This window comes from Pantherophis guttatus, chromosome 7 (genome assembly GCF_059756535.1).
Source record: "Pantherophis guttatus breed Tessera chromosome 7, ASM5975653v1, whole genome shotgun sequence".
Lineage (NCBI taxonomy): Eukaryota > Metazoa > Chordata > Lepidosauria > Squamata > Colubridae > Pantherophis > Pantherophis guttatus.
Genome location: NC_142069.1, coordinates 60,386,369 through 60,410,966, shown reverse-complemented (window position 1 = coordinate 60,410,966; position 24,598 = coordinate 60,386,369). Strand labels below are relative to the sequence as shown.

Here is a 24,598-nt window from a genome sequence, read left to right as displayed (position 1 = left end):
AAAATTAATAGACTAGGTTCTAGCAATGATTTTTAAAATAAGCTTTTGTTTTTTAGAATGGTTCTATCCAATGTGAAAGATTGATCTGCCCGATTTTTGATTGTCTTCCTAATTCTGCACCTGGATATGTTGATGGCAAGTGCTGCAAGGAATGTCAATGTAAGTCTTTATATTTTTTTATATATAATATTCATTGTTCCATATTACAGTATGTACAACCCTTCATTTCTATGCAATTATCTCAGGTTTTCACCACTGAAACAGTGTGCTTTTATTGTTAATGAGTTTGGTACCAAATGTTCACAATGAACATTTATAGATGTTACATTAAGAGAAAATGTAGGCAGTTCAGCCAAGCTTAAAGTTAAATGGAATATTTATCATATATCATTTCCAATAGGCTTCTGGTTATGACTGTTTAGTATGTAAACAGATCCATAGAATATCAGAATTTTCTTAAAGGAAGTTGTCCAGAAGAAATAATATATCATGAAATTTAGATATCTACCAGGTTCATTCCTTACAAAGCTTTGTGTTAGGTCTATGAGACTTTAATATGCAGCACAACTTGACAGTCTTAAAGCATTATTTCTTGTAATTTATGTTAACTCTGTATGCGTATGTGAAGTATAGAATGCTTTAGGAATAGGATAATAATGTTAGTTATTCTAGAGCAAGGGTGTCCAACTCAAGGCCCGTGGGCCGTATCCGACCCATGGGGTGCTTAGATCTGGCTCATAGGACTGCCCTGGAAGCAGCGAAGGATTGGCTTGCGGTGCCTCTACCAGTGAAAATGGAGCTCGGGAGGGCTGTGCTGCCCTCCCGAGCTCCATTTTTGCTGGCAGACGGTTGCAGGAGGCTGTTTTCACTGGCAGAGCACTCAAGCCATCACAGGTGCCTCCAACACGAGTGATGTCAAGGTGGCAACTCCCACCCTGGCCATGCCACCCCAGCCCCCCAAGGTCAAACATAACCCTGATGCTGCCCTCAATGAAATCAGGGTTCTGACTGATGCCCTAATTAAATCATGAGCCTCAAGCCAAGCTTCAAAAGAAATCCAGTTATTTATTAGAAGCGCCATGTCGGCGCGGACTTAATGAGGTCAACTCTGACCTTACTTAATTTGCGACTTGGGTCTGACCCTGTTTCCCCCTCCTCCCAAGATGTGTCATCAGTCACATTCCCCAATGAAGCAATTTCGCTGGTTGTAGAAGTCACTCCCTCTGGCCACTGTGGATCTCTGTGGAGATGGCCTTGATGTTTGCCAGTTGGAATGTACTTGGTTTTGACTGAAGTGCAAGTTCCTCAATGCAGCTGTGAGGCCCTGCCTATGGCAACTCAAGAGCAGGTCAGGAATGCTTCGCGAATTGACATTCAGCTTCCCTCATTTCCTGAAGGCAACCTGTGCAAAGCAAAAACAGTTTGAGTACAGGTAAGGATTTCAAGGGTGCGACACTCCCCCCAGGCTTTGTTGGGTTGTCTTCATGGAATTTAGCTATGAGGTGGTCAGCTTGGATGTTTCTGCTCTTTACCCAAGATGCCTCTGATAGGGGGCAGCCCTTCCACTTGATTAGGTATTAAAGCTGTCTCCTGGGCCTCCTCGAGTCGACCACAGATTTTAAAAGGCTGCTATGGAATACTAGGTGTATCTTCCCCAGCAGTTGGGGCAATTTTAATTGCACTATGACTGGGTTGATAATCTTCACTATGGAGAATGGCCCCATGAACTTGGGTCCCAGCTTCTTGCTGGGGAGTTTTAATCTCAAATATTTTGTGGAGAGGTAGACCTTTTCCCCCAGCTGGAATGGCCGTTTTGGGGCTCGGTGTTTGTCTGCCTGTTGCTTAAAGGTCTGTGCCACTTTAGCTAGCACTTTCTTGACATTTTCCCATGCTGCTTTTAGCACTGACAGCCAGTCCTGTCAAGCTGACTGAGGAGGGGGGATTCCTTGGATATTCTGGCATTGGGATGAAGTCCATGCTGCTCACTACTTTGAACAGAGTTAGTGTTGTGGCCCGCCAGCGGCCTGCGCGGATTGTGGCTGATCCCGATGACGAGGCTGGTGTGGTGTCGTGCCAGCAGCCTGTGCAGCCGGCACTCGAGTCGGACAGCGAGGAGGCTGAAGAGGATGTGGTGCCAGAGGCAGAGATTCAGCCAGGGCCTTCAGAACCTCCAGAGGCTTCTTCAAATGAAGAGAGTGAAGTGGAGGAGCCTCTTCTCAATGCTCGAGCACGCAGGGCTGCCAAAAGGCAGGAGTGGCTACTCAGGAAGAGGTCTCCTCGAGAGTAAGGCTTGGGGTTAATTGGCCACTCCCTTAGCCTATTTAAGTTCGCACACAGATAGCAAATGTTGCTGGAAACAACGTTTGGTCCTACGCAGAGCATTTTGAGAGTGAGTTTTTTGTTACAACTTGGTTTCTGGGCTGATTGCCAACCCTTGTCAGACTTTGTTTAATCTCTGTAATTCATAGGAGGCTGATAAGGACATTGGTGGTTAAAGCCTGCATTTTGAAAGGGGTCTGTTTGTATTAAATGGAGTTTTTGGAGCTGTGTGTGTGTGCTACACTTCTTGGGACCCGTAGCTGGGGCAGAACAGTTAGTCCTATGCTACTGTGAACAGCATTATTGTATGTGACCTCAGAAAGGCAGGAGGTCCACCCAATTGGACTGCTGATAGTTCATGTAACACCTCAGGTACTGCTCTACCATGGCATTCAAACGTTCTGCCCCCCCAATTGGTGGCCAGATGAAAAGCTGAGCTAAGGCCCTGGGATGACTCAATGGTCTGCAGGAACTCCCTCCAGAACTTAGCCATGAACTGGACCTCTCTGTTTGAGATGACTCTTTGTGGAACTCCATGCAGGGAGTAGATGTGCTACAGGAAGAGTTTGGGTAGCTGGTGAGCTGAGTCCACTGCAGGATATGAAGTGTGCCTGCTTGGAGAATAAGTCAATCACAATCCCCCCGCTTTTTGGCAACTCCACTATAAAGTCCATTGTGATTTCCTCCCATGGCCTCGTTGGCTCTGCCACCAGTTGCAGCAGTCCAGAGGGTTTTCCTCATCACTTTTTCATAGTGGCACAGACAGTGCAACTTTTTATATAACAGTCCACATCTTTCTTCATGCTGGGCCACCAAAATTGCCTCCGTGCTAAGTGTAAAGTCTTTAGAAACCACTAATTTGACCTCATGGCTCTTCTGGAGGATTAAGACGCATAGGGATTCTGGGAGGATTAAGGTGCGTAGGGACTCTGGGACATAGAGTTTCATCCCCTTCCACGCAGTGGTGGGTTTCAACCTGTGTTACCACTGGTTCGCTTTGCGCACACAATTTGCTTTGCTCGCATGCATGCCGAACTTGTGCTCGGTGCAAGTGCATTCCATTTCAGAACAGCTGAGGCGTGGCAATCCGCTCTGCCGTGCCTATCAGCTGGGCTAAAAATGAACAAATATAGGTAGGTATAGCAAAGGGTGGGCAGGAGGGCCCAGCTGACAGTTGGAGCAAACAGGTTCATTCTCACCTCACCATCGCCGCTATTGGCTTGTCCAAACCGGGGAGAACCGGTAGCAACACACCACTGCTTCCATGCTAGATCCTCCCTTTTTGTCAAGATATGTTGGTTGTCACAGAACCAGGGATCTGCTTGCAGTTCAGTTTTGAATTTTGTGGTTAGATCGCTTGCAGGTCAGTCTAGTCAATCACAACATTGTTGTCTAGTAGTCACTTGGGCTGCTGTTTGGGTAGGGGGGATAATGGCATCTACTACCTCCTCCTGTTCACATTTGTACTGGGGCATGCAGGTGTCAGCTAGGAAATTCCTCCCCCCTGGGATGTGTTTTAGCACAAAGTTGAATTGGTTGAAGTATTGAGTCCAGCAGACTTGTTTGGACAATAAGGGCCTCCAGATTTTTGTGGTCAGTTCAGATTTCAAACAGTTTCTCCCCCTCTTCCAGCAGGTTAGCAGTGCCCATCTTACTGCAAAAGCCTCTTTTTCCCATGCGGCCCATCACCTCTCTGTCTCCGTGAATTTATGGGAGGCGTAAGCGCAGTGCTGTAATTTTCCTTGGCTATTTCTTTGGAGTAGCACTGCTTCCACTGCCACATCACTGACATCTGCTTGGATAATGAAGGGTTGTTTGGGGTCAGGATGTTTCAGCACTGATTCCTTTGCAAAAAGTTCTTTTAGTGTGTCCAATGCCTTTTGGCAGGTTAGGTCCCACTGTAGGGGTTGTCCTGGGCGGGGCTTCATCCCTGGGCCCCCATCTTTAGGGTGTCTGTCATGGGTCTGGCAATCTTCGTGAAGGAGGGGATGAATTGCCTGTAAAAGTTTGTGAATCCTAGGAAGTTTTGTAGCTGTCTGTGGGTGCGAAGGGGCTGCCAGCCTAGGATGGATTATACTTTGACTGAGTCCATCTCTATGCCCTCATTTGACACTTGGTAGCCCAGGTAGTCTAGGATTAGGGTGAAATTTGCATTTTGAGAGCTTGACATACAGGTTTGCCGCCAGAAGTTTTTCCAGTACCAGGTGGACTAGAGGTATGTGGTCCTTCATGATCTCAGTGTAGATGAGAATGTCACCCAAGTAGACAAGGACCCCTTATAGAGGTGGTCATGCAGCACCTCATTTATTAACTGCATGAACGCCGCTGGGGCCACTGCGGTCCGAAGGGCATTACTTTGAATTGGAAGCCCCCTAGGGGGCAGTTGAATACTGTTTTCCATTTGTCTCCCTCCCTGATGCAGACTCGGTAGTATGCTTCTCTGAGGTCTAATTTGGTAAAGACTTTTTCCTTGGCTAGGTGAGACAGCATGTCCTTCCTTAGAAGGCGGGGTATAGGTTGTGTACACACACACAATTTATATCCCTAAAATCCACACATAATCTCATAGTTCCATGTTTTTTTTTCTTTAAATAGGACTGGGGTTGTGACCCACGGCTTGGCTGGCTCGATGAACCCCCTTGCTTGTATTTGCCTCCTCAAATCTGGCTATAGCTCTTGTAGGAAGTCATTGATGTCTTGCAGCTGGGGGACTCTCCTCTTATGGAGGGCTGCTAGCCATTCTTTTGCTTCTTCCTCTAGCCTCCCAGTAATGGATCTGTGCAATGGATAAAGGTGTTCATAGCTCTAGGTGGACTCCAGCAAAGTCAAGAAATAGAGCCAGTTGATCTGAGTCCCCATCAAATTTCACCCTGAATCAGGGTGATTCAGCACTGCTCCTCCCTCATCATGTTGGCCCCTGTATACCTGTGCTTGGTGTGTTTGGTGGTCTCCCTCGGCTCTAGTTCATGGGGGGGGTGCCCTCCTTGGGTGGCTTGCCTGTTGCGCAGAGGAGCCACCGGCAGCAGTCTTTAACTTTAACTTTTAACTTTTTTTTTATTGAAAAGTTTTATAAGAAATACAAACATTTTTCCCCCACCCTTTCCCCCTCCCCCCTTCCCCCCCACCCCCCTCCCTAGACTTCCCAGAACAGGCACAGGGTATAGCATTCACAAACATAAAGCTAAAATATGCTAACAAATTATTGCATTCATATTCTCCCTAAGTCTTTAACTCCTTATAGCTCAAAAAAACTATAAACATAAACTACTTAAAAATATTTCATTCATAAGCTATATGAATCTTCTTGTTCAGATACTTTTTTTGCATATAGTCAATCCATCTTCTCCATTCTGATATGTATCTTTCATTTGAATGATCTTTAAGATATGATGAAATTTTTGCCATCTCAGCCAGATGCACAACTTTTAATGTCCACTCCTCAATGGTAGGTGGATCTTCCTTCTTCCAGTACTGTGCCACCAGTAACCTGGCAGCTGTTATTCAAAACCAACTTAGTCTCTATTACAGTACAATCCGTGACTATTCCCAACAAAAAAAACTGTGGTGTAAATTTAATTTTTTTCCTTAAAATATTTTGAATAATCCACCATATTTTAATCCAAAAAGCCTTAATTTTTTTACATGTCCACCATATATGAAAATATGTCACATCTTCACACTCACATCGCCAACACTTGGGTTGTAAATTTGGATACATGCAGGCTAGTTTTTTTGGGGGGTCTAAATGCCATCTATAAAACATTTTGTAAAAGTTCTCTCTTAAGTTTTGAGCTTGTGTGAATCTTACATTTCTAACCCATATCTTTTCCCATGTATCCAACATTATTTAATTTAATTTAATTTAATTTAATTTCCAATTTATATACCGCCCTTCTCCCTGAGGACTCAGGGTGGTGTACAGCCAAGATAAAAAACATAGAATACAAATATTAAAACATTTAAAAATATATATAAATTTTGGCCCGAAAGTTAAAAAATCACAGACTAATTAAAAGAATTTAAAAATTTCTTCTTAAGCCAACCTGGCTTGCTGAAAAAGATGGGTTTTCAGGGAACAACGGAAGGCATTGAGGTCATGGATTCTCCTTATCTCCGGGGGCAACTGATTCCAGAGGGTGGGAGCCCCCACAGAGAAGGCCCTCCCCCTGGGGGCCACCAGCCTACATTGTTTGGCTGATGGCACCCTGAGGAGGCCCTCTCTGTGGGAGCGCACGGGTCGATGGGAGGTCGTCGGTAGCAGCAGGTGGTCTCGCAGATAGCTAGGCCCTATGCCATGGAGCGCTTTAAAGATGATAACCAACACCTTGAAGCGCACCCGGAAGACCACCGGGAGCCAGTGCAGCTCGCGCAGGAGCGGTGTTACATGGGAGCGCTATGTTGCTCCCATCACTAACCGCGCTGCTGCATTCTGGACCAGCTGGAGCCTCTGGGTGCTCTTCAAGGGGAGCCCCATGTAGAGAGCATTGCAGTAGTCAAGGCGAGAGGTGACGAGGGCATGAGTGACTGTGCACAAGGAATCCCGATCGAGAAAGGGCCGCAACTGGCGAATCAGGCGAACCTGATAAAAGGTCCCCCTGGTAACAGCCGTCAGATGTTCCTCCAAAGACAGCTGCCTATCCAGGAGGACTCCCAGATTGTGAGCCCTTTCAGTGGGGGCCAAAGACTCACCCCCAATAGTCAGTGATGGAGTCAACTGACTATATCGGGATGCCGGGAGCCACAGCCACTCAGTCTTGGAAGGGTTGAGCTTGAGCCTGTTCCTCCCCATCCAGATCCACACAGCCTCCAGGCACTGGGACATCACTTCAAGGGCATCGTTGGGGTGGCCTGGGGTGGAGATGTACAGCTGGGTGTCATCAGCGTACTGATGGTATCTCACCCCAAAGCCACGGATGATCTCACCCAGTGGCTTCACATAAATGTTGAACAGAAGGGGCAAGAGGACCGATCCCTGCGGCACTCCACAGATGAGAGGCCTCGAGGTCGACCTCTGCCCCCCTGCCAACACAAACTGCGACCGGTCGGAGAGAAAGGAGGAGAACCACTGCAACACAATGCCTCCCACCCCCAACTCTTCCAGCCGGTGCAGCATGATACCATGGTCGATGGTATCAAAAGCCGCTGAGAGATCTAATAGGACCAGAACAGAGGAATAACCCCTGTCCCGAGCCCTCCAGAGATCATCCACCAACGCGACCAATGCCGTTTCCGTGCTGTGCCCAGACCTGAAACCCGACTGGAACGGATCTAGATAGGATGTTTCCTCCAGGAATTGCGGAAACTGTTGCGCAACCACACTCTCAACAACCTTCGCAATGAAGCGAAGGTTGGAGACAGGACAATAGTTAGCCAATATTGCCGGATCCAGGGGCGGCTACTTGAGGAGAGGCCTCACCACCGCCTCTTTCAGGGCAGCGGGGAAGTGACCGTCACTCAACGAAGCATTAATGACGCCCTGGAGCCAGCCTCGTGTAACCTCCCGGGAAGCCAGTACCAACCAGGAGGGACACGGGTCCAGTAAACATGTGGCCGCACTAAGTCTCCCCAAAATCCTGTCCACATCATCGGGAGTCACAGCATCAAACTCCTCCCAGATAACATTCTCAAGACTGTTCCTCGTCACCCTGCCCTGATCTACCCAGTCAGAGACCAAATCCCCCTGGATCTGAGCGATTTTGTCATACAGGTAGTGTCCGAAATCCTCCGCCCTGCCTTCTAAGGGATCCTCCCGCACTCCCAGATGGAGCAGGGAGCGGGTCACCCTAAACAGGGCGGCCGGACGATTCCCTGATGACGCAATAGAGGCGGAAAAGTAGTTAGACTTTGCCGTCTTTATCACCACTAGGTAGGCCTTAATGTGCGACCTTACCAGTGTTCGATCAGATTCAGCGAGACTGGCCCTCCAACCACTCTCCAGGCGTCTTTTCCGCCACTTCATTTCCCTCAGCTCCTCAGTAAACCAAGGAGCTGCATGGGATCGGCATCGGGTCAGAGGCCGCAAAGGCACGACTCGGTCCAAGGCCCCACCAGCCGCCCGATCCCAGGCGGCTACTAGGTCCTCGGCCGAGTCATGTGCTAGATCCTCAGGAAATGGCCCAAGCTCCGTCTGGAACCTATCAGGATCCATCAGGCGCCTGGGGCGGATCCATCCATCCGCCTCCCTGCGGCGAGGGGTCGCGGTTCGAAGATCTAGGCAAAGGAGTGAGTGGTCAGTCCATGACAAGGGTTCCATGTCTATATCCCCTATAACAAGACCACTCAACCACTGGCCAGAGACAAAAATCAAGTCCAGAGTGTGACCTCCCCTGTGAGTAGGGCCATGAACTAACTGGGTCAGGTCCATGGCCGTCATGGAAGCCATGAACTCCCGAGCCACCTCAGACATTTCACCAATGGATGGCAAGTTGAAATCACCCATGACTAAAAGCCTGGGTGTATCTACTGCTACCGTGGCTATCACATCAAGTAGCTCAGGTAGGGCTGTTGCCATGCGGCAGGGAGCCAGGTACGTAAGCAACAAGCCCATCTGGACCCCACGGCCCCACCTCACAAGGAGGGACTCACATCCGGCTATCTGAGGCACAGTGGTCTCCCTCGGACCCAGATCCTCGTTAATAATAACCGCCACCCCCCCTCCCCTCCCCTGGGCCCTCGGCTGATGGAATGCTCTGAAGCCTGGTGGGCACATTTCAACCAGAGGGACGCCACTCTCCGGGCCCAACCAGGTCTCCGTAATACCCGCCAGGTCCGTTCCTCCCTCTTGTATAAGATCGTGAATGAGGGGGGCCTTATTTATTTATTTATTTATTTATTGTAAAAGTTTTACAATTACATTTTCACCCCATTTTCGCCCCCCTAACCCACCCCAAACTCCCCAACCCACCCTCCCTAACCCCCCCTAACCCTCCCCTCCCCCCCGGACTTCCATAGAATGTACCCCATCATTATCCCCTTTATATAAAAAACCTTGAACCCCCCCAACCCCCATATCATTTTTCATCTTCACATAGTTCAAATATTTCTATCTTAATATAATATAATACTATCAATGAAAAGCTATTTGATACTGCCTAGTTTGATATTTGTTCTGCACATAATCTATCCACTTTTTCCATTCACATTCATAAGTCTCTTGTGAGCGGTCTTTTAAATATGCTGAAATCTTCGCCATCTCAGCGAAACTGGCCATCTTCAAAATCCATTCTTGAACAGTGGGCAAAGCTTCATTTTTCCAATATTTACCTATCAACAATCTCGCTGCTGTAATCATATACAAAATCAACTTTGTTTCATCCACTGTAAAACCCTTAACTATACCCAATAAAAACAATTGTGGAGAAAATTGAATTTTTTTCTTCAAAACATTCTGCATGACCCACCAAATTTTTATCCAAAAAGCCTTAACTTTCTTACAGGTCCACCAAATATGATAATATGTAGCATCTGTACAATCACACCTCCAACATTTTGGCTGAACATTAGGGTACATACACGACAATTTCTTAGGGTCTAAATGCCATCTATAAAACATTTTGTAAAAATTTTCCCTCAAATTCTGCGACTGCGTAAATTTAACATTCTGAACCCAAATTTTTTCCCATGTTTCCAACATCACTGGTTCTTCAAAATTTTGTGCCCACTTAATCATTCAGTCTTTAACTAATTCAGTTTCTGAATCCCTTTCTAACAAAACATTATAAAGTCTTTTAATATGCATTGGACCTTTCTCTTTTATATGTCTAACCAGTTCTTCCTCATGCAACATAATATCAATTTTTTGGTCCTCTTTCCATCTCAATTGTAGTTGATTATATTGAAACCAAGTTAAGTTAATCCCTTCGTCCAACAGTGTCTGTAATGTCTTCAGCTGCCATCTGCCCGCATCTGTAAAAAGAACCTCTTTGTATAAAACCCCCCCGAGTGACATTATATTTGTATTCCACATAATATGACCAAGATCCAGCCATAGCGGTATTTTATAATCCCATTTGAATCGGTGCTTCTTCCAAACTCTCATCAAGGAATCTCTAAGTATATGGCTTTTGAATACTTTATCCACTTTGTTATCATAGAATAAATAAGCATGCCATCCAAATTCAAGATCAAAACTTTCTATGTTCAGTATTCCAGTCTTTTTCCTTCCAAACCAATCACTTGCTAAAGTCAAAGCTGCTGCTTCATAATATAACTGTAGGTTTGGAAGTTTAAGACCTCCCCTTTCTGGAACATCTTGCATGATTTTCAATTTCACTCTCGGTTTTTTCTCATTCCAGACAAACTTATTCACTCCAGTTTGCCAAACTTTCAGTTGTTTATCACTTTTAAGCACCGGAATCATTTGAAACAAAAAGAGAAATCTTGGCAAAATGTTCATCTTAACTGCTGCTATTCTCCCAAGTAAAGACAGCTGCAGTTTTTTCCACATCTCCATATCTTTCTGTACAGCTCGCCACAGTACTTCGTAGTTATTTTGAAACAATTTAATATTTGATTCTGCAACCTGAACTCCTAGATATTTAACCTTTGGTACAATCTCAAAACCTGCCTTGTTTTCAAATTCATGTCGTCGATCTTGTGTCATATTTTTAACTATCATCTTAGTTTTTTTCTGATTCAATCTAAAACCTGATACTGTACCATAATCTTGTATAATGTCTTTCATCTGGATTATTGATTCCATCGGCTGTGTTAGGGTAACAACCAGATCATCTGCAAATGCCCTTATTCTGTAATCCTCTTGCCTTATCACTATACCTTTCAAGTTATTCGAATCCCGTATTGTGTTCAACAAGACTTCTAGTGTTAAAATAAATAACAATGGGGATAACGGACAACCTTGTCTGGTCCCTTTTTCAATATTGAACTCTGATGTCAAACTTCCATTAATAATAATCTGTGCCTTTTGTTCTTGGTAAATTGCTGAGACCGCCTGTATAAATTGGTCTCCAAATCCCATTTTTCTTAAAGTCTTTAGTAGAAAATTCCAATCCACTCTATCAAAGGCCTTCTCCGCATCCAAGAAAACCAGCACTGCAGAGATCTGTTTATTCTTCTCAAGATATTCCAATAAATCTATAACTTGCCTTACATTGTCCTTCATGTATCTGCCCTCTATAAATCCCGCTTGGTCATCGTGAATCACCTCTTGAATTACTGGCATCAATCTGTTGGCTAATACTTTTGCATAAATTTTATAGTCATTATTTAAAAGAGATATTGGTCTATAATTTTCCGGTTTTTTAGGACCTACTTGTTCTTTTGGTATCAAAGTAATATATGCTGATTTCCATGATGGGGGTATTTTACCCCCTTGTTGTATATTGCAAAATAAGTCTCTAAGTTGTTCCACCATTTCTGCTTGTAAAGTTTTATAATACACTGCAGTCAATCCATCTGTTCCAGGAGCTTTAGCTGTTTTCAATTGTTTAATTGCTGCGATTATTTCCTCGACTGTTATAGGATAATTCATTCTTTCTTTTTGTTGGCTAGTAATTTATGAGACTCTTTTCTCTTCAAAATATTTTTCTATAAGTCCATTCTGTATATCATCTTTAGCATATAATTTAGTGTAGTAGTCTACAAAGACTTCTTTAATCAGTTTTTGTTGAGAAATTTCTTTCCCTCCAATATCAATACTCTCAATAGTCCGTATACTCTGCTTCTTCCTTAGGGTGTAGGCCAACCATCTTCCCAGTTTATTAGCATTACAAAACGTATTATGCTTCGCATATTGTAAATTTGTTGCAGCTTGCTCCGCCAAAAGCATTTGAAATTGATCTTTCAAAAGTTTTATAGCACCACATATTCTTTCATCTGTTGGGGAGGGGGGCCTTATTTACCACGGACCTGGCATTGCACAGCATCAGCCGAAGGCCCAGCTCCTGAGTATCTAAGCCACCTAGTATCCGAGCAGAGCCTTGGGGACCGGGGCAAGCAATTGCTCTCAGACAGCGAGTGCGAGCCCCCAACACCTGATGTGGTCCCCTGCTCCCGCCATATCTGCCCCTCCCATCTACCGTGCCGATGGTACAGCCCTCATAGATATCGTCCCCCTACCCTTTCCCAATCCCTCGTCCGGTGCCCCCCAGATCGTTACCCTGTGCCGGGCACGGCTCTGACCCTGGTGGATTTTCCCCCCCATCCGCCATAGTCGTCTTCCCAGTATCTTTAAAAGAATAATTACAACACCCCCCAGAACCCCTTAAAATCTTAAAAAATTTCCCTAAAAAGCCCCATAAATTCTTCCTTGCTCCATGCCATCTCTCCGGACTCCAAAGTTCGTCATCGAGATAGGCCCTCAATAATGTGGGGGGGCCAAACCTGCAAGAGAGGAGAATCTCGCAGGGCGAGGAGTTCCGACACCGAATACATATAGTCATCAGGGGAAACAGTCCAAGGGTCGGGGACCGCTGATGTTACAGACATAGGGAAAATTCCAGTCCATGGTCAGGCCGCCAAGCTCCATTGTCCTCTCACGACAGTGGCTAAGGAGGTGCATATCATTCGACCCCAAAAGTTTCCAGGGTGGCCGTCTCTCACCAAGGCCAACCCATGGAGACTTTGATAGAAAGCTCAGGGGTGAGGATAGCCATATTCCGCCTCCTCGGGCCTTATGTCCATAGAACCAGTATCCCTCCTGGGATTAGCGGCATCAGGGAATCCAATATCCAGCTCAAAGGAGGTTTAAGTTCGTAAATGTTCGTCAAAGAAGTTCTACATGGTAGGGAATCCAGACAGGCCAGATGGAAGTGGGGAAAAATTAGGAGTAGTTCAGCAGGCCAAGATGGATGGGAAGCTATGATCGTAATAGGCCAATAGGCCAAAACTCAGTCCGAAGGAAGGAGGAGGGGGGGGATTCAAACCGCATAAGTTTGTAGTCATTTTCCGGCCCCAGTAACCCTCAACCTTCCATTCTAGTGGGTAAAGCTCCCCTATTTAATCCCCCCCTATCCAGCTCACCCTGGGGGGGTTCTCTGGGTCTCCCTGGAGGTAACCCTTCCCCCAAGGGTCACATACTCTCCAGTCACCCCGAAATCAGATCTAAATCCACTGCTGAAGGGTCCTGTGCCGTCTGTTTGGAAGTCTGTAGGCCCTTGGGAGCCGCCCCAACCTTAGGCGCCCTCGCCACGGTCACCGCCGCGGCCTCCGCAGTCCCCATTGTCATCGTCGCCATCGGCCCCCCCACGGACGTCCCCAGCCGCCCCCTGCCTCCAGAGATCCACCTCGAGGCATCCAGGGGCGTGGGGAACCTCCGTAGGGGCCTCACAACGCCGCCGTCATCCAGGAGCTGCCGCCGCCACCGCCATGATCACCCGCGGCTGCCGTCGCCGCTTCCCTGCAGGCCGCAGACCACAGACCGCCGTCACCCACCGCCGTCCCGACGTCATCCCCCTCAGAGCTGGGATGGTCCGGGGAGCCGACAAAGCTCCCAACGGGCTCTTCAGATGTTGCTTCGCCGGGCGGGGGGTCATAGATGTTCGAAATGACCCCCCTGAGCCCCCCCAAGCCGAGGCATCGCCCCCAAGAAGCCGAGACTCAGCGTCAGAGCGCCATCTTGGGCATGCGCAGAAGAAAGCATCACCTATGTTTTGTGCCCATTTTATCATACAATCCTTGACTAGCTCTGTTTCCAAATCTATTTCCACTAATACATTATACAACCTTTTAATATGCATTTGACCTTTATCTCTTATTTGCTTTATCAAATTCTCATCCTGCTGCAAAATACCAGTTTTTTGATCCTCTCTCCATCTGGCCTGCAACTGACCATACTGAAACTAAGTCTTCTTCTCTTAATTGCTCCATAGATTTTAATTGTAATCTAACTCCTTCCTTATAAAGGAGTTCCTTATATGTAAACTTATCTTGCTTTTGCTCCAAATTTATATTCTCTATCGCGTGTCTGGGTACTGTCCATATTGGTAACTTATCCTTTAGTTTATATTTATACTTTTTCCAGACACACAGTAGAGCATTTCTTAATATGTGACTTTTAAAAGTCTTATCTACTTTCTTGTCGTACAATAGATAAGCATGCCAGCCGTAGACCAGACCGTATCCTTCAATATTCAGTATCTCTTCCTCCGTTAAATTTATCCAATCTGTAATTGCTGAGAGGGTAGCAGCTTCATAATACAATCTTAAATTGGGCATTTTAAGACCATCTCTTTCTCGGGTGTCTTGCATTATCTTTTGATTAACTCATGGTTTCTTCCCAGCCCACACAAACTTGTTTATACCCTTCTGCCATTCCTTCAAATTTTCATCTTTTTTAAGTATAGGTATCATTTGAAAAAGAAATAAGAATCTTGGTAAGATATTCATTTTTACAGCGGCTATCCTACCCAGCAAAGACAGTTGCAATTTCTTCCAATTTTCCATCTCTTTCTGTATTTTTTGCCATAACGGTTCATAATTATGTTGATATAATTTCATATTTGCAGTCATAATATAAACCCCTAAATATTTAACCTTCTTAACTATTTCAAATCCTGTTAACCTTTCTATCTCTTCTTTCTGGCTTCTGTCCATGTTTTTAGCTATTATCTTTGTTTTAGCTGTATTTATTTTAAAACCAGTTACTTGTCCATATGAGCAGATTATATCCATCAAGGCTGTAATTGATTGAATCGGTTGGGCTAAGGTAACCACCAGGTCATCCGCAAATGCTCGTAGCTTATATTCATGCCGTCTAATTCTGATTCCCTTTATTATATCATTCCCACGTATTTTATTTAATAAAATTTCCAGCGTCAAAATAAACAATAACGGAGACAAGGGACAGCCTTGCCTTGTTCCTTTTTCTATATTAAAATTATCTGTTAAACCACCATTGATTATTATTTGCGCTGTTTGTTTTTGATATATTGCCTTAATAGATTGTATAAAATGTTCTCCAAATTGCATCCTTTCTATTAGTTTTAATAAGAATTGCCAATTCAATCTGTCAAAGGCTTTTTCAGCATCCATAAAAACTAGCACTGCGGGGACCTGGTTGTTCCTTCCCAAATACTCTAATAAATTAACAATTTGCCTTACATTACTTTTCATTTGTCTTCCATTTATAAAACCAGTTTGATCATGATGAATCATTTGCTGCATAACTGTCATTAATCTGTTTGCTAAAATTTTAGCAAAAATCTTATAGTCTGTATTTAAAAGTGAAATCGGCCCATAGTTTTTAGGATCTGTATAGTCTTGCCCATCTTTTGGGATCAGCGATATAAATGCTGTCTTCCAAGTTGGAGGTACCTCTCCTCCCTGTTGTATATTATTGAATAATTCCTTCAGTGGTTCCACCATTTCCTCCTGTAAACTTTTATAATAAATAGCTGTCAAACCATCCGTTCCAGGAGCTTTACCCACTTTCAACTGCTTAATTGCAAACATAATTTCCTCGGAAGTTATCAATTGATTTAAGCTATCCCTCTGCTCTTTTGAAGTTATACAGATATTCTCTTTCTGCAGATATCTATCTATATCTATATCTTGAATTTTATCACCAGTATACAGCCTTGAATAAAACTCTAGAAAGGCTTTTTTAATCAATTCTTGCTCATAAACCTCCTTACCCTTGTATTTTATTTTTTCTATTGTCCTTGCTTTCTACTTTTTCCTTAACAAATATGCCAACCACCTACCTGGTTTATTGGCCTTACAAAAAGTATTATGTTTTGCATATTGTAAGTTGGTTGCCACTTGATCTGCTATTAACATATTAAACTGACCTTTCAGTAAATTAATTGCCTCTTTAATTTTCTTATCTGTTGGGTTGGCTATTAAAGCCCGTTCCTGTTTATTAATCCCCTCTTCTAATTCTTTTCTTTTTGCCCCCTGTTTCTTTCTATATTTATTATTCAAATATATCAAAATTCCTCGCATGTAGGCTTTACTTGCGTCCCATACCATTTCCATAGATGTACCCTTTTGCATATTCATGGCAAAAAACGCTTTCATAAATTTTTTACATTCTTTTACATTTTCTTCGTATCTAAACAAATTATCATTTAACCTCCAGGACCTCCTAGGCCCTTTCCCATACTCCAATTCCATCCAGACTGGACTATGGTCTGTCAATGTTCTTGAACAAATCTTCGTGTTCTTCACCCTAGATAATAAATCATTAGTAATTAATATAAAATCAATCCTTGAAAAAGATTGATGTCTATCCGAGAAAAAAGTAAAGTCTTTTTCTTCTGGGTTTCTATCACACCAAATATCCCTCAACTCCCAGTCGTCCATCATCTCCCAGAATGGTTTGGGCAATTTTGCTCTTGTTAAAACATTTTGTTTAGGTCCCTTCTTATCTTTTTTTACGTCCAAAACACCATTCCAATCCCCCAATAGGATACAAGTTTTATATCTCCATTGTGTCAACTTTGAGTGTAGTAAGTTATAGAATTTTTCTTGTTGTTGGTTCGGGGCATATACTCCAATTACAAGTGTTTTTTCTCCTTTTATTAAAAGTTCAATCACTTAAAATCTTCCTTGATCATCTGCTTCTACTAATTTTGCAATTAAGTCTCTTTTCACATATATAACTATACCATTTTTCTTCTCTGATGCTGCTGCAACATAATGTATACCTAATCTTGCATTTGTCAGATATTTTTGATCTTGTATCCTAATATGAGTCTCTTGTAAACAAATTACATCATTCTTAAATTGTTTAAGATAGTGCAATATTTTCCTTCTCTTCTGTGGAGAATTCAAACCGTTGACATTCCAAGTCAAAAATCTAGTTCCCATCTCTGGGCCTCTGAAGCGTCTGGAACAATTTTTGATGGTCTTGTCTCATTTGACCTTTAGGTCTTGCTCCTCCCACAGCTTCTGTTTTGGTAGTTTCTTGGGTTGCTATCTGCAATTGTTGTTGTTGTTGTTGTTGTTGTTGTTGTTGTTGCTGTCTTAATTTTTCCTTACGCTTAGCTGTTGCTGCTCTGGTCTGTCTTTGATCCTTCGGTTCTGCAAAAATATCAATTAATTCCACATCTTGAACAGCCATCTGGATTTGTAGTGATTCTTCTTGACCAGTCAAAACTCCCCCCTGAACCACTGTCAGTAACTCTTCTCTCTCTCCTTCCAATACTTCCTTCTTTCTTTTACCTTCTGGTGATTTGGGTGTCCCAGCCTTTAATACGTTGATATAAAAATCTCTTGCTTTCCATATTGTATTAAGCCGATATCTCTCTCCAGAATACGTCACCACTAAACCGGCTGGGACCTCCCATCTGTACTGTAATTGACATTTTTTCAGCTCATCCACCAGAAAAGCATACTCCCTTCTCGCTCTCAACATCTTGGAGGGAATTTCTTTCATTGTCATCACCTCCTGGCCTTCAACCTGAAGCTTGTTTTTAAAAGTAGCCTGTAAAATTTCATTGCGTACTCTCCTTGTAGTAAAATATATTACAATGTCTCTTGGTAAGCGTTTCTGTCTGGCCACCCAAGAATTGACACAATATGCCTTGTCAATCTGCCAGCCCAGCTCAGTTTTTGTCTCCCCCAGCAACTGTGCCAATGCCTCTGACATCATTTCTTTCAAGTTCTCTTGTTTATTCTCCTTCACCCCTCTAAATCTTAAAGCAAATTCCATATCCCGATATTGTAACATCGTTACATCATCTTCAGCTCTCTCAAGTTCACTGTGAGTCTCTCCTAATTTTTTGTCCAAAATTTCTGTAGATTGCTTAATTTCTTCAACTTTATCATCCACCATTTCAATGTCACCTGCCAAACATTTAAATGCCAATAAAATATCATCTCTAATCTGCTGGTTCCAAATTAAAATCTCATCTGAAACAGCCTGTATTTTTTGATTAGTTTCATTAATTTTTTCATTGGTTTCATTAATTTTTTCATTAATCACAGTAGCAATTTTATTTTGTGTAGCTTGTAGGGCTTCTTGTATCATTTCAAACGTTAAAGTCTGTGGGTCTGTTAGAGGGGCAGAGGCTTGCAATCTAGGGGTATGAGCTGGGGAGCTTCCAGCACTCCCAGTTCCTTTAATAGGAACAGTCTTTACAGATTTTGGGGCCATTTTCAGTTTAAATTGATCGTTGTATTTTATTCAGAAGCCAAAAAGAAAAGTTCATCAAAGTCCAAGAATTTTCCCAATCGTAAATTAACGTTTAAAATCCTCCTTCTCTCAGCACAGCAGATCTTTCCAGGCAAGAGCCAACCTTTGCTTCTTCCTCTAGCCCCCAGTAATGGATCTGTGCAATGGATAAAGGTGTTCGTAGCTCTAGGTGCTCCAGCAAAGTCAAGAAATAGAGCCAGTTGATCTGAGTCCCCATCAAATTTCACCCTGAATCAGGGTGATTCAGCACTGCTCCTCCCTCATCATGTTGGCCCCTGTATGCCTGTGCTTGGTGTGTTTGGTGGTCTCCCTCGGCTCTAGTTCATGGGGGGGGTGCCCTCCTTGGGTGGCTTGCCTGTTGCACGGAGGAGCCACCGGCAGCAGTCTTTAACTTTAACTTTTAACTTTTATTTGATTTATATACCGCCCTACTCCCGAAGGACTCAGGGCGGTGCACAGCCAACAATAAAATACATACATACAAAATTTAAAAAGCAGAAATAAAACCAAATTAAATAGTTTTGGCCCAGACAGATTAAAACCCGAATCAATTTAAAACAAATTTAAACATTTGAATATATAAAATACTAAAAAAATATTAAAAATTTTTTAAAAAAATTGAGTCTTGGGCTCATTCTCCTTCTGGTAGGTGGAGAAGGGGGGCTGCATTCCCATCTGCTTCTCCTCACTTCAGTTGCAACCCCCTCTCTTTGGGGCAACATGACGGTCCCTCATCACAGAGGGTGGTTTGGTCAAATTTTTCCCTCAGCTGTTCTAAGGATCTCCCCAAGGGTTTCATCAGAGTTTTTGGGAGTCTGGCCTATTTCCAGTCCCTCGTCCATTCCACTCTTCCTAGCTCGCTCAGGGGTTTCCCCCACCCCTGGGTGCTAGGGTGGGGGAGCTCAACCTCAGCCCTTTAGGAACTTTTTTCCATCAATAATTTTCATTTCAGTCACTGAGGCGAGCATCTCAGCTGTCTTGGCTTTGATATACAGAGAGGGCTGCATTTTGGTTCCGACTGGGCTGCTGGTTCCTGGAGGTCCCTGGCTGGGGGCAAGTTCTGCCCTGCTCTGGGTCACCTGGAGTAGGCTATCTTTGGATAGCCCACCCTCTGCCATGGTAGCCTGAGTTTCTCTCCACGCATCCCAGGTGTCGGGGAGAGAATGGACAGTCCGGAGTTCAGGAATCCCAATTGGTTTGATTAGTTTTGTGAAAGTTGGCTTGCTGTCAGGTTTCTGACTGATGCCCTAATTAAATCATGAGCTTCAAGCCAAGCTTCAAAAGAAATCCAGTTATTTATTAGGAGCGTCATGATGGCATGGACCAAGTGAAGCCAACTCTGACCTTACGTAATTCGTGCCTTGGCTCTGACCATATTTTCCCCTCCCCCCAAGGTGTGTCATCAGTCACATTCCCCAATGAAGCAATTTCACTGGTTGTAGAAGTCACTCCCTCTGGCCACTGTGGATCTCCGTGGAGATGGCCTTGACATTTGCCGGCTGGAATGTGCTTTGTTTTGATTGATGTTCTAATTCCTTGATGCAGCTGCGAGGCTCAATTCTCCATCCCCCTGCCTATGACAATTCAAGAGCAGGTCAGGAATGCTTCACGAGTTGACACCCCTGTTCTAGAGGAAAATTTTGCTCAAGTTATTCTGCCTAATTGTGTTCTTTAAAATCAATCTTCACTTTAAAAAGTCATTCTAAATTTATGGGATATAAAAATGCAGAAGATTGCAGTCCTACATCTATCAAATTTAGATATATGTGTAGATTTATATAGCTTGTGCTCTTATTAGGATTCAACCCTTATTTTCTCAATGTTGTTTATATTTAATTTCAGCAATGTGTATTACTTCTATGGTAGTACTTAAATAGCATTATTTTCTATTGCATGTTATCATGGGACAAAATGGTTTATACAGGTAGTCTTCGACTTATGGCCAGTTGTTTACTGACTGTCTGAAGTTACAATGGATCCCCAAAAGATACTTATATCACAGTTCCAAAGTTCCAATAGCCCCTCCACAGTCACATGACCACATTTTACAATGGGTTTTTTTGCCAACAACTGGCATTTATTTCCATTATGGAAAGTAAATGTTCCATTATGGTCATAAATCAAGGACCATCTGAAATTTGTATTTATTGGTCATTAAATTTTCAGAATGTCACATTTTGAATGTAACATTACTCCTTTCTTCCTCTCCCCCTACCCGCTTTATATATTACATATATGCACTAAACTTTCTTCTTCATTTTTAGTTTATTTCCACCTAAAGCCTCTAAAGGAAGATCCAGCAAAGGCTCATCCAAAAAACCCCCTGTTGCTCCTTGAGTTTCCATTGCCTCCGCCTCCATCTGTTTCCGCTGCTCTTCAAGCTCTTGTTCAAATTGCTTCTCTTTCTCACCCTCCTCTATACCTAACACTGAGGATGTACGTGGAGATGTTGTGCCAGTTTTAAAAACATTGAAGTAAAAATCTTCCGCTTTTTCAACAGTATTTAATCGATATCTCTCTCCTTGATACCTCAATATTATGCCAACTGGAGCATCCCATCTGAATTGAATTTGTTGTTTCTTTAATTCAGTCACCAAAAATCCAAAGTCCTTTCTATCTCTTAGCATCTTAGGCGGCAACTCTTTGTAAATCCCAATCTCCCTTCCATCCACTTGAATAGTAGAAACAAAAGACTTTTGCAGGATATCATTTCTTATTCTTCTATCTGTAAAGTAGATCACCACATCTCTAGGCAATTGCCTTTCCCTTGCCACCCAAGAATTCACCCTGTAGACCTTGTCCATTTTGCACAAAATCTCCTCAGGGCTAACCTTTAGCATCACGGCCAGGGCATCAGCACAAACCCTTCTCAAATCTTCTCTGTTATTTTCTTTTATTCCTCTCAGTCTTACAGCAAACTCCATGAGTCTAAATTGCATCATTGTCACTTCATTTTCAATCCTTTGCATTTTATTGTCAACATTAGAAATTTTATAATCAGCTTCCTTCATTTTAAATTCTACTTCTGAACTAAGTTCTTCCACTTTTTTATCAATCTGGACAACTACTTCTGACAAGCCAGTCACAACTGTCAATATGTCATGCTTCATCTTGTCATACTTTTCTTGAACCGCCTCCTTAATTTCCTGTTGAGATTTTTCAAATTTCTGGTCTAAAACTTCATTTTGATTCATCAGAGCCGCAGCAATAAATTCCTTCAAATCTTTAAAACCAGTCTTCTGTGCTTGGCTCTGAGTCTGCAAACTTAATAGCTGCTCTTGTGACTTGTGGGTGGGGGAACCCCCCCCCCCACTGCAGCTTTGGTGGCTGGCTTTGTCTGTTTTGAAGCCATTCTGCCACACAGTCTGATTCTTTCTAAGAAGGAAGTCCTCCCTCCCTTTTCAGCCCAGAATCCTCTCAGAAATTTCCCCAGCTTTAATCAAGTCTCTAAGGGAGAAGGAACAGGTCAAAATCACTTTAAAAAGAGCTTTTCCCTTTCCTTCTAGCCAGCGCTGTTGCTTTAGATACTTTGTAACGTATTAAAACACTCAGGCAAATCCACTTTCGCTTTCAGCTTTTTTCCTACCGCTGAAGCCGGACGCCATTTTAGCAAACTTTCACTTTTTCTCCATTCTTAAGTTCAATCACAGGGCTAATAATACTTGCAGTTTTAAGTTTCAAGTCCAGATTCCACCCTGTTTATTTTTGACAATTCTCTTGGATTTCACTGGTTATGTTGGTCGCGTCGTCTGGCTCTGCTGGATGCAGAGTTGTCCCCGGAGTCCGGAGCCTCAGCGAGCTGGATAGGGAGCCTCACCCTGCTTCCTCCCCAGAAGCAAAAAAGACAATCTGGGGACTTCGCAGGGGGCTCTACCTGGTCTCGCCTCTCCTCCCGTTTCCTCAAGAACGTGGAGTTTTTCAAGCCGCCTCTCAGCTATAGAGGCAGCTCTTTACGGGCGGCGGGGCTGGCGGTCTTAAAGAGACCGTCTAGCGATGACGACGGCGCCAACCGGAAGTCTGAAATTTGTATTTATTGGTCATTAAATTTTCAGAATGTCACATTTTGAATGTAACATTACTCCTTTCTTCCTCTCCCCCTACCCGCTTTATATATTACATATATGCACTAAACTTTCTTCTTCATTTTTAGTTTATTTCTTGAATAAATCAGGGCAATATCTAATTATGCTCTACTTTATTTTTTTCAAGGATTCATTTTAATGGTATTTTTACCATTAAAATGAATTCTATATTTGATTGGAATCTGAAAAGGCAACGGAAATCATACTATTACACAAAAACTCTATGGCTCTTATAATTACTAAATCTTACAATATATAGGCTCAGTTCTCTTCTTTCTAAACTTATATAAATGTACAATATATCACACAGCGTATATAGTGATTAAGGCACCAGGTTAGAAATTAGGAGACTATGAGTTATTGTTCTGTCTTAAGGATGAAACCACCTTGGTGACCTTGGCCAGCTACTTTCTTTCAGCCAGCCCTAAGAAGTAGGAAAAGGCAAACCACTTGTGAAATCTTGCTAAAAAAACTGCAGGGACTTGTCTATGCAATCATGAGGAGTCAACACTCCTTTGAAGGCACAAACATTATTTTTTTAAAAAAAATTAATATCAATGGTATGTATCAAATTACATCTTTATAATCATTTTGTTCTAAGTTTTTTAAAAATATTCAATAGCACTTCTGCAGACTTGTATATATGAACACAAACATGGTAAACATGATAACAAATCATATCAGTTTATTACAGCCCTAAGTCCAGATACAATAAAATATATAATAGAATAGGAAACAGAATAAATATAATGGGAAATAAAAATAATTAAGAACAGATGAAATAAAATATAATGAAAAAATAATGTTGCGGGTTTTGTACAAATGGTAGCATAAAATTGGGAGACTTGGGAAGATGTTCTTGTCTGAAACAAGTAACATTAGGTAGAAATCATATTCCCTCTATGAAAATTTATTCAACATTGCATAAATGAAGGTCTCAATGAATGGACATTATTTGTAGCTCAGGGTTGAAATGAAGGATTTTTGGTGCTGTCTGGTTGTTTTCTTGCAGATGTATCATTACTTAGACTAGATAACTTCGTCATCACTAGCGCTGATTGTTTTACTTAATTTGATAAAATCCGGCAGCGACCTCAGCGGGTTAGGAACGAAAGAGTCGGTGCTCCATTCCTGGGTTCCTAACAATCCCACATTTGGAGCCGAAACAGGCGCTATTGATCTTGTAGAGATCAATAGTTTACAGGGAAACATCTTAGGACCTCCGAGGAGATCGCAACTCCTTCGAAGGTACAAGATACAGCCCTTAATCCAGTGTGAGGAAAAACCAGCCTTTCAGGGCTGGCCGAAGGCGCTGACAACTGCATGAGTGGGAAGCGAAGATTGATAACGAAAAGAAGTCATCAACAAGAGACTAAAATTTAAGAAAACCCAAAAATCATTTCACAGTAAGAAGTAGACGCTGGTGGTAGAGAACTGTGGAAAAAGAGATAAGAGAAGCGGCGATGGAAGGATTGATTGGAACGGAGCCATTTTGAACGGAAACGTGACAGCGCAAAAAACTTGAACAGCCGAAGTGTATGGAGAGAGCGTGAGGAAGGTACTTGTTAATTACAAAAAATAGAATTAGACTCATGCATGACTTAAAACCTTGATATTATTGGATTCTATTAACGTGGATAGGATCGAGTGGATTGAATTGGACAAACATAGAGCAAGAACAGATCGTGTAATATTGAAGTGAACGGAGAGAGAGTGAGGAGTGTGGTGTGCTGGAGACCAGAGGAAGGATTCTGGATGGATTCGTATAAGTTGATTGCACCAGATTTTATTGGCGTCGATCGGATTGATTGGACTGAATTGGGCAACCAGAGAATGAAACAGATTGTGCAATAGTGTGGAGAGAGGTGGGACAAACTACGGAACAATCTATTTGACTGGATTTTTACAAATTATCGTCATTTCCGACACTTCTGGTGACATTTCTTTCGAAGATCAGGATATAAAGCGTCAGAGCTTTTGACTATTTGACTTTTAAACATCTAACTATTTGGATATAATTTTGGACATAACTATGACAGAGAAAAAGTAATAGATCAACCGGACGAAAGCTGGGCATTCGGTGAACAGGAACATACGAGGA

General features: G+C 43.0%; 1 protein-coding gene across 22 annotated transcripts in view; it reads left to right on the top strand.

The window, feature by feature from the left end:
• The window catches only part of NELL2 (neural EGFL like 2), a 382,878-nt gene that overhangs the window by 156,360 nt on the left and 201,920 nt on the right, over positions 1 to 24,598 (top strand). For all 22 annotated transcript variants that reach the window (XM_087873276.1, XM_034404437.3, XM_087873280.1 and 19 more), the window contains one exon: positions 57 to 159. In XM_087873276.1, coding sequence (XP_087729402.1) covers positions 57 to 159 — 103 coding nt within the window. The remainder of the gene's footprint in view (positions 1 to 56; positions 160 to 24,598) is intronic.